At 44.6% G+C, this 11,171-nt stretch overlaps 1 protein-coding gene across 1 annotated transcript; it reads right to left on the reverse strand.

The window, feature by feature from the left end:
• Positions 1-931: 931 nt before the first annotated feature.
• Positions 932-9,516, reverse strand: LOC124707625 (phosphatidate phosphatase PAH1-like). Its single transcript, XM_047239293.1, has 10 exons — positions 7,320-9,516; positions 6,646-7,229; positions 6,489-6,562; positions 3,570-3,654; positions 3,373-3,459; positions 3,155-3,227; positions 2,891-2,934; positions 2,562-2,690; positions 2,381-2,479; positions 932-1,470 (listed from the first exon to the last, which is right to left on the reverse strand). Exons 1-10 carry the CDS (start codon positions 9,499-9,501, stop codon positions 1,414-1,416), a joined length of 3,414 nt encoding a protein of 1,137 aa, XP_047095249.1. The 5' UTR covers positions 9,502-9,516; the 3' UTR covers positions 932-1,413.
• Between the last annotated feature and the right edge of the window lie 1,655 nt (positions 9,517-11,171).

Here is an 11,171-nt window from a genome sequence, read left to right on the forward strand (position 1 = left end):
GGATACCGTTTTATTATTATCTGCAAATGCCCTGCTATGATTGTTACATGAGTTTCTCTCATCCATGCAACGCCCGTCATCCGTCCCCGTGCCTACGGTATTTTAATCCTGCTTGTTTACTAAAATCACTACTGTCATGTTTCCGTTACTCTGCTGCTCGTTATTTCACTACCGCTATCTGCTATAAAACTGTTACTACTCGATAAACTCTTGCGAGCAAGTTCTGTTTCAGTGCAGCTGAATTGACAACTCCGTTGTTAAGGCTTTCAAGTATTCTTTGTCTCCCCTTGTGTCGAATCAATAAATTGGGTAATACTTCCCTCGAAGACTGTTGCGATCCCCTATACTTGTGGGTCATCACACACCCACACATATTTTGTTTGTGCACAAAGGTTAGTTAAAAAGGGAACATTTTTTCCAACTTGTGTAAGAATAAGATACTTTTAGATGCTCCAATAACTATTCACGAGACATGTATTTATTATTTTTACACAACCCACAAAAAATGTTCTTCTCCAAAAATTTCGTGTGTGTACATAATAATATTTTTGGATGTACAAGCCAAATTTTCTTTTGAATTTTTTACATTTTGAAATATATTTTCAGCTATATTTTATAATAAGTTTATAACTATGAGCAAAACACTTCAGTTTGTACCAACTGAGATTTGCTTTTCAGAAAGGAGTTCATACCGAGCTCAGGATCAGCTACTCGAGCGCTGACAACAGTCTCCAGAGAACCAAATACTACCTCCGATACTAGATTTTAGATCTAGTGTAAATTTAAACTAAAACCTTGACGAGTATTATGGATCGGAGGGAGTAGTTAAAAAGCTTCTTTGACATTTACCAAGCGTCAGTTAGCACGGCCATGCGAGCTAAAATTAGCTCCATAGCATATATGAACCGACAGAATACAGCACACGAAGAAGTGGAAACGAGGCAAGAAATGCACAGTCGTATTTCTATTCCATATACAACAACATACAGCGTGTTCGACAGTCTCTTGTTCCCTGTTGCTTTCCTGCACCACGAGTAATCTAATTGACAGACAAGCTACAGCTATAGGAACAAGGGAAGCAATGCAGGTACAGTACATATTAACAAGCTTAGGCTATCTCGCTGTGAACGGAGATGCCGACAGTCTTGGCCTTCGGACGCAACAGCAATCAGTCTCACGATGATGACAATCAGATCACTACCTAAAAGATGAATGATCGTGACAGAGCTGCGCTGGAGCAAGGAAAATTCTGGAACCTCTGCAACAGTGATCAAAACTCTCGAGATGCTTTACAGGTCGCAGACAGAACTGAGAGCTCTGCTCTGGCGATTGGAACTAGTGTACACGAACAACTTGCCTGGCGTGCTGTTGCGCACTCTACTTGTGCCTACTTCTGTATTTGTCAAAACTACACTACAAATCAACGTCTGGCAGCGGAACCTTCCAGTAATTCCAGGAATTGTAGTCTTCCTGCACCGCATTATCATTGATGATCAGAACAGAAAATCACTTGAATTTCAAAAAAGCATGAGGAAGTGGGATGCTATCGTACAGGTAGAAGAATGTCCGAGTTCTGTGTCTAAGATTGGATGCCTCTGCCCAGGTGTAGCAATTTACATATATAAAAACTCTCTATGTGGCATTTTACAAACATGCAGGAACAGGCCTTACAAAAATGCAGAAAATTATTGTTTCATTTCGTACTCCCTTCATCCCAAAATGTAAGGCGTCTAAGGACTGGTCAAAAGTCAAACTTTACTAACTTTGACCAAATATTTAGAAAAATATTATTTACATCTACAATATCGAATGGACATATTAAGAAAATATATTTTATGGTTAATCTATTCATGGTGATTCAGTACTGTAAATGTTTATATTTTTATGTATAAACTTGGTCAAACTAAAAAAATGTTGAGGACTAATCCTTAGACGCCTTACATTTTGGGACGGAGGGAGTAATTTTTTGTTGCTGACTATGTGTGGCGATTAGATCAAATGTTACCTACCGCGTAAAAATGTCAGTATCCTAGATTCTGGATATGTAGTTAAAAAAAAAACTGATCTATGGTAATTACAAGGTCTATGAACAAAAGAATTTTCTTATGCTTTCCTTTCGTGACGAATATCCGACAATTTAATGAAGTTTAAAATCAATACGCGGGGCAAATCAACATAATCTGAACTCTCCAACTCGACAAATGTATTACAACGGTAGAATACGGGAGTGGAATTAGCCAAAATGTAAGAGACTATAACCATCATATGTGAGCTTTATGTTGGGTGTTTGACGATTGCTATATGTCACCTAGTTTATAACGCTGTTACACTATGTCTAGAACCACTGCAAAATACTAAGAAGTTCAGAAGGACAACTAACCTGCTCAACCAGAGTTGTTGGAGGGAACATGTCATTGACGAGGGTATGTAAGGAGGTATATGACTTCACATCAACAGAACTGTTTATGGCCACTTCACCCTGCATGAGAAAAAGATAAAGAGTTAGGAGGCAATTACACAAGCACAATACTACTAACTTCGGCTTAGTGTAATCCAGATACCTTCGGGTTGATGATAAAGATCTTGCCTTTGGGAATTCCCATCTTTTTGTAACTAAGCTCGTCTGTGTCTCTGTTGCCAAATCCAGCATAAAATGGATTGTAGTCGGAAGGAAAAAGTGCTTTAATGTCCTGTCAAAGAAAAATAATATGAGATGCAAATACATGTATCCTTATGTGGCTAAAACTGTACCCCACCAATCCCATGCAAACCCTCAGTAGAAGGGTGCGATGCCATGGAAGAACTAAACAGAGATAGGCCAAAAGATGAACTTATAATGCCAGAGAAATCCACAGGCTAAGCAAGGAAACTCAGGAAGCTGATTCTTTACCTCCAGACATGCAATCTTGAACTCATGTGGTGCTCTTCGTATAACTGCGAAAAACAGAGGAAACATTAGAAGATCCAAAACAATAATTATATTGCACTAAGAAGGAGAATATTATCATTGACCGTAAATTTTCTGTGCAAGGTGAACTAAAGATCAACCCAGTAGCGTCAAGTAAATCCAAATAACATATTAATTTGCCAAAATAACCATAATTAAGAAAACCAACATGTGAACATTCAACCAATGGTTAATAGATGATATTACCTTCTCGGTAGAGTGATGGGAACAAACCATCAGGTGAAATCACAACAGGTCCATTAGGCAGTACTTTCCCATCCTGCAAAATTGTAACAGGGTATACTTGGTTGAGTACATAACCAACTCGGTAGACATACTAACAACAATAGAGACATACATCTACAAATATATGATCAGATCACCACAAGTTGAAAAGAGTGACAGAAGGAACTATTATATTTTACCTGTTTTAAATTGAAGAGGAAGCTTTTTGTCAGATATGCCTGGACAATGGCTCTGGCACTAAGGAATATTAGTTGATAACCGTTTTCCTAGTTGGAAAATAAGAGTCATCAGAAAGTGTTTGCGCAAAACTGGGTACAATCTCAGAAAAAGATAAAGGAAACCTGAAACAAAAACTCAAGATTGTTTGTTTCCACACCTTTATTGCAGAAAAGAGTCTAGCAACACCAGACTGACTCCAATCCCGTCCAACCAAAGGCATGACCTGGCCCAGGACATCAGACCTGAATGCAACATTAACCACTCACATTCAGCTGTTGCAATAATTTATAGCAAACACATACATATTACACTGTAAGGAAAAAAGATGCACTAAGCCGCCAAATTCATCGGATAGAGCTGAGCTTTAACTCAGTTACTCCAAGGCAGCTTATCCACTAAAATTTTCAGTGCAGCAAAAAGAATATTTGCTGGAAATCCATTCCAAGAAATTACATGCAAACAAATTATCTGTGATAATCCAACTTATGAGAGAATTAGTGGATGAAAATCTCCAGCATTAATAGGAAAAGGTCATCTTAGACAAGCACATAAGTTTGGTTGGGCTGAGGCTTTTGAATAAGCAGTTGTGGGCTGTGGGCTGTGGGCTGTGGGCTGTGGAAAACCTGTTGCCATGGAAAGCTTCTGTGAGTAGTGAGACCATTTGGCAAACTGACTATCGGCTGTCTGCTTTTTGTGTAAAAAGTCTAGAATGCCCCTAGGATGCTGATAGCTTGATTATGTCTTGCTTAATCAAAATGGCCAGGTTTAATCGTATTTCAGTAATTCTTGAGCTATATATGTCTTGAGCTATTGTACATATATATGTCGACAAATAACAAGTTGTTTTCTTTTTCAGCTAAGAAAAGACCAAACATTTGAGCTTAAGAATGTTGACTTTTTTACATTAATTTTGATTGTTTATGTACCAATTTAATGACAATACAGTTATTCAGCCCTATTCACTGTTTAGAGCTATTGTTCACAATCATTTTGACAAATACACGTGGCATATTGTGTTTTTAGCATGGTATAGTGTGCTACCAAATACACGCCATGCTGTTAAATAGGCATTTCATCATCTTGTACTACATCATTTTTATCAGGATTTCTTTGAGAACCAATGCAAGCACAACTAGCAGATCTGTTTGTACAACAGCACAATTACACATCTCTACACTATGAACACGCAAAGAATGAACCAAGAACAGATCTGCACTAGTTGTGCTTTTCAGTACAGCCAACCCATCTAGACAACCATCGATTTCAGTACAGCCAACTAGCAGATCGGTATTAGAGCCTTCAGTACAGTCAAATCCATCGATGCAACACATCCAGAGAACTATCAATTTCATCAATACAACATACAAATCAGGGGTTCGGGTGAGCAGCAGTAGCAGGCGGCCAGGACGGGTCAGGCTGACTAGTTAGGTCGGCCAGAGGAGCAGGTCCAGCCACGCTGCGGCCGGAGTAGCAGATTGGCCGGAGGAGTAGAGTTCTTGCACGCCTAGATGCCGTGGGAGACTAGGAGGAGGGGCAATTTGGGAGGTTGCAGAACGGAGGCGCACAAGCACGGGGAGGACACGGACTGCGGCGGCCGTTTCCGGCCGGCTGAGCTAGGGTTAGGGCGGCGGCGACATTCCCATCGTTCTGTGTGGGGAGGGGAAATGCAAGCGATGGGGGTGGGTTCTGCCCGGTTACCAGGGATGCCTCGGGCTTATCCGGAGGCAGTTGGACGTAATTTCTTCATAAGTGGCAGGGGCATATGCAGTGGCAGAGCTTGAAGAAAACCCATGGGCGGGCCAGGCTAAAAGAAACATAAAAAATGTTCGGAAACTCGAAAAGTAACCAGTCCACTTGTCTGAAGTCCATCGTCGTGGTTCTTCTATTCCAATTTAAGCAAAGGGGAAATATGATTGGCTAGTGCTGAAGGATTTTCTTCAACTTCGCTAATGTCATCTCTTTTTCTTTTCGAAAAAAACATCATTTTTTCTCTCGGTGGCCTATCCTATCATTGTTGCAGTTTGCAAATTGAAGAACAGATTCAGTAAAGAATCTTCCGTGCTATGAATTGCTATTTGCTAAGCAAAAATTTAAGGAAAGAAAGAAATGACCTTGCATGGAAAGTGGAGATGTGTATGGCTCTATTTGGCCGCAACGTCCGGTGCAGCCGTACATACGAATCCATCCAGCTATACCCTCTTTCTGCTAGTTTCCTTACATAAATCTAAATCACTAAACCTAGCGAGGCGAGAATCGAGCAAAGGAGACAAGGTATCGTGCATCCAATTTCCCTCCGACTATCGCCCATCCAATTTCCACGGCCGCTGCTTCGTCGAGTTCGGCTTAGAGGATGATGGGAGAATCGAGCGAAGGAAGACAAGGTATCGTGCAGGCCACTGTGTGTTGATGGGCTGGGCCTTGGATGCATATGAGTAAATTTTGTTTTTGCAAAAAAACTTGGGCGGGCCAGGGCCCAGTTCGGCCCCAACAGAGCTCCGCCAGTGGGCATATGGGCGTGCAATTTGTGCAACGCAGAATGCCAAAGGAAAAGCACCTTACGGCGTGCTTTGAGCTTGTAGTGTAAAAAAGCATGTCTGGCTGTGCAAACGCAGTGTTCGTTTTTTGTTGTTTGGTTCAACTTTGGCTTATAAGCCCGGAATGCCAAGCTAAAAGCTCAACCAAACACCCCCTCAGTTTAACAATCCAAAGTACAGCTTAAATTAGCAGCATTTTTCCCAATATTCTTAGATTCGTTGGAATCACAATTCAGATAAAGTACTATAAATTTCAGTTGTGTTTGAATCTAGTACAACGCAGACCCTTCTTTTAATTAATATTGCCTTGAACTTGACAAAGCATGGATATAATGAACAAAAGATGCCTGATGGCAACATCTAATAATACAAAGTTACTGTATATGCATAGCGGAATTTTTGTCTAGAAAGTTATGCTAGTTTGCCATAAGATTTATAGTTTACCTGACAGTTTGGTGAGATGATCTGAGGGATGAGCAGCTGAATAAATTGAACAATACTAAGCTACCAACAACAATATGAAAGCGAACTATAAACTTTACCTTGTGATGGTTCCATCCACGTCGGATATAACAATTTTAGCATTCCATTTCCACACGTATATATGTGCTTCAACCTAGCAAAAGAAAAGGTATTAATATGCTATGCAGATACCAAAAATACACAAGATGAAACAATTAAGAAAAAAAAAGCATAAACCTGTTGCTTCCCAAAAACTCTGGTGGAGAAGCTAAAGGTTATAATGTTTTGTCCCTCCTTCAGATTTAGAGATGCCACCTGTTCACTAGTGGGAATTAAAGTTCGCACAAATTGCTTTCTTGGTGACTGGTTTTTATTATTCTCTGGGGCTTGCTCATCCATTGGACTCAATACTGTCTCTGTGTCAAGAAAAATATCCTCAGAAGAATCACTATTACTCCGTTGAAGAGATCTTGATATTCTAAATGGAATGGGCCAAAGCCTCCATCTCCGGCTTGAGGGAGACATCCCAAGAGAATCTTCTCCTGAACGGGGTGTTTCTTGGCGTTCAACTGGAATAGCATCAACAGGTTCTACGGAGAAGTCTGGACCAAATACAGCCTTCCCAAGAACAACATGAGAAACTTTACTCCATACGAAATAGTTCCCGTCGACTTTGACAATAAGGTTTGCATTTTTTATTATTGATGGTCCAGACAACTTGAGATCCTCCTCAGGGACAAGATGTTGTTGGAAGACTTCATCAGCAGATGTTCGGCCCATACCTGGCCGCAGCATGTGCCCACAAAGAGAAATCTCAAATCCTGCCAGTACAAAGCAAATCAAAACTATGAGATATGAAATATTGCCTTACAAAAATGAGAACTGTTTTTGCTAATCTGACATGTGCTTACCCAAACCCTTCTGTAACTGACGGTGCTCTTCTTTATTTAGTTCCTCTTCCGCTATTGGGTGCTCCGGAATGCTTCCTAATTTGTCTTTGTCGCTGATTCTTGGGGACAACCGTAAACGATCAGTTTTGCAGGTTGCAGCTTTAGAAGGGGTGGTGTCTTTGCTGCTGCCATCAGAATCTCCTTCACAGGACAAGTCTTCACCTTGTGTTATATTATCATCTGAAGTAATTTCTGAAACATCCACTTCCTCTAGATGATTTGATGGATCGGATTGATCACATTGTGCAGTTTCACTTCTATCTTCACCCAGATCTATGTCAATATCCGAATGGTTACTCGGACTAAGCTGAGAATTCCTCTGGTGGTCAAATTCAGGAGAAAAGGGTTCAGTTCCTGAATCTCCATCATCTTGTGATGTCAAATCCAAGCAACTTCTGAAGGTATCATATCTACTAAAACTAGCTTTAACATTCTCATTGCTGCCATCACAAACCTTGCTTGCCTTATCTGGGGAATTGCAACTCTCATCATCCTGAACCAGAGGAATATCACGAGCCTCGTCTTCATTGCTTACTGGTTGATAACCCACATCATTGCTCTCTGAGACATCAATAGCCTCATCTTTATTGGGCAAGAGTTGATCACCCTCATCAGTGTTCCCTGAAATATCACAAGCCTCGCCTTCTACGATCAATGGTTGATGACTCGCACCATTGTTCCCTGACCATGATACAACATCAACCTCGTCTTCGACATTCTCATTGCTCACATCACAAACTTTATCTGCTTTTGATGAGGACTTGCAAGCCTCAGTGTTCTGAACACGTGGGACTTCACAAGCCTCGTCTTTATCGGCCAAGGGTTCATAAGCCTCACCATTGTTCGCCGAGACCTCAAGAGCCTCATCTTTATTGGGCAACGATTGATAGCACTTGTTGTTGTTCTCTGAAATATCAGGAGACGCGTCTTCCACGTTCAACGGTTCATAATTCAGACCATTGGTACCTGACCGTGATACACTCTGAGCCGCATCCTCAATATTCTCATTGCTGCCATCACAAACCTTTCCTACCTTAGATGGAGACTTGCAGGCCTCATCATTCTGAACCAGTGGGATATCGCAAGCCTCATCTCCATTGGCCAAGGGTATATAAGCCTCGTCACTGTTCTCCAAGACATCAAGAGCCTCATCATTATTGGGCAAGGGTTGATAGCCCTCGCTGTTGTTCCCTGAAACATCATGAGCCTCATCTTCCAGGTTCAGCAGTTGATTATTCGGACCATTGTTCACAGACTGTGATACAACCTGAACCTCAGCTTCATGGGTCGATGCAACACAAGCCTCGCCGTCATCAACCGACACATGGAGTGTTTCAGATTCAGTAACTGAGATATCAAGCGACTCATCCGCCTTCACAGTCGATGCATCCTGAAGCTTCTCCAGAGCCTCCGATGGATGTTCAGCAGAATCAAACTTAACCTTGTCCTGTGATATGTACAAATCGTCCAAAATGCCAGATTCCCACACCTCGCCGTTGCGGCTGAAGTCCCCGCTCGAGCTCTGCCCAGGTCCCAGGTGGAACTGCGGGTCACGCAGCTGCACATCCTCCATGCTCTCCTCGGTCGAAGAAATGGGAGCAGTCAGAACACACCCGTTGACGCTAACCAGAAGCATGTCAGAAGCGCCCCCTTCAGCCTGTTTCGCCAAATCTTCTGCTTCCTCCAGATACGAATCAAACTCATCTCCAGTCTGCTCATCCTCGTTCAGCTCCGAGCCGCCCAACTGGTCAGTGGAGCCCATGTAAAGCTCACCGTCGCTCTTACTCCGCAGCGGGGTTTCAGGCTCGCTGACAACAACCCCTGAACTGGCCCCAGCGTCCTCCTCGCTGCCCGGCACGAGCTCCCGCATGAAGTAAGCCTGGCCCGAGTTGTCGAGCAGCATGTGGAAGCTGGCGTCCACGCCGTTGACGGTGATGGTGACCACCTTCTCGGCGCCCTTGAGGACGCCCTGGAACTTGCCGAAGCGCACGTACCAGGGCGTGCTGCGGTAGGAGCCGTCGCGCTGCTCGACGACGATGATGTCGACGGCGCCGCCGAAGGGGTGGAAGGGCGTGGCGACCGAGTACATGCCCTGCGAGAGCACGCGGCCCACCCCGCGCCCCACCATCCCCACCACGTCCATGTCTGGCTGCGGGGCAGGAGCACCCGCCCGATCGCATCAAACGCTCAGCGATCCGGACCCTGGCGGCGCGATTCGTCGAGCTGCTGCATCAATTCTGCAATTGATTGAACGTGAGTGTTAGATTAGATTTTGTCTGAACTTCCACTGCGAAGCAAGCAAATCCGCGAGGGAGTGGGTGGATTGGAGGGAAATTCGACCGGGGAAAAACACCGGAACAGAACTCGCGGAATAAGACGGGCGACTTAGGGTTCGCCACCAACCAAAAGAAAATCGGTACGCGCCCGCCGCCCGGGTAGATCTCCACTCCGCGGCAGGTCAAGGTCAGTAGAGCGGCTGAGTACGTACGTGGGCGATACCTTCGAGGCGGCGGCCGTGCTTGGGTGGAACAGAGAGAGACGGCGCTGTGGGGAACCGGGAAGGGGAGAAGATACCGGACCGGAGTGTGGGGGTATTTTCCCAGAGAGTTTGCTCTCGCAGGTTATCGGAAAAAGGAAAGCTTGTCGGGCCTTTCTACTGAGTTTTTTTTCATCGATATATATTCCATTTGAGTTCGAAGGTGTTCCGAGATCTACCGCCTCCAGCATTTTCGCGACAGGTAAAAAAAGTACAGAGATATGAAAACTACGGCTCCTGAGCTAACTCGTGAGACCATTCCTTCAGAAAATACTACTGCTTGCTGCTTATACAAAACAAAAAAACAGGAAAATGCTACTCCACGGATCGATAAAGGATAAACCTACGGGCATCTTCCAGACCAAGTCGCCGATCGGGGCGATACGCAGAATCATGTGGCAGGGAAAATTCCCCAGCAGGCGCAAAACCCAGAAACCTCCCGATTCCTCCAGGAAGGCTCCGCGAAACTACGGCGCCGCAAAGAGCCAGCAAAAGCGGGCCGCGAAATTCCCCGGCAGAGGGAGAAGGGGAACTAACCAAAACAGAGCAATGCGAAATCGAACCGGATCCAAACCGCCCGAGCCGGAGAGGGGCGGGACTCACCGCGGAGCCGGCGCGCGCGACGGGAGCTCGGCCGCTCGCCGCTTCTCCCCCGGCGACGGTGAGGTCGCGTACGAGAAGTCTTCGCGGGGCCGCGTCGCCGTCGCGGGTCTCGCTGGGGGAGGTCGGAATTTGGGGGAGACGCGGAAGGAGAGGGGATAGGTGGCCGTTGAGGGCCGCATTTATAAGTGAGCCCCGTCGCTCGCACGAGCCGCGCACGTGGGCCGTCCCGGTCCGCCACGCCACCGCCGGCGCACTGGCAGGTGGGACGCCTGGGTGGCTGGACCCACGTGTCAGTGAGAGAAGCGAGGTGATGGATTGGCTGCTTAGACCAGAGGGAATTTAAATGCCGCCACGCCGTGACACACGAGCTGCCTCTGCAGCTGTCTTTCGCATCAGCTGTGTTTTCAATTGCAGACGTGCTTAGAAAACTCTGGTCGTGAGAGGCTTTTTCTTTTTCCGTTGCGGTAGATCTTGACTTCAGCTTTTGATAATGTGGAGGGAGCCACGTCATCTTGTGCACGTCAGAATGTTTTGCCTCGTTGGAACCCGGCTATCTGGGAGATCCTATTGTTGCTTCTCGCTTGAATTGAACTTTCAGTTCAAGATTCAAAATGCACAATATGTTGTAGACAAATAAACTTAACCACATGTAGCTATTATAGTGGAAATCAGCC

Source organism: Lolium rigidum, chromosome 4 (genome assembly GCF_022539505.1).
Source record: "Lolium rigidum isolate FL_2022 chromosome 4, APGP_CSIRO_Lrig_0.1, whole genome shotgun sequence".
NCBI classification, from domain to species: domain Eukaryota; kingdom Viridiplantae; phylum Streptophyta; class Magnoliopsida; order Poales; family Poaceae; genus Lolium; species Lolium rigidum.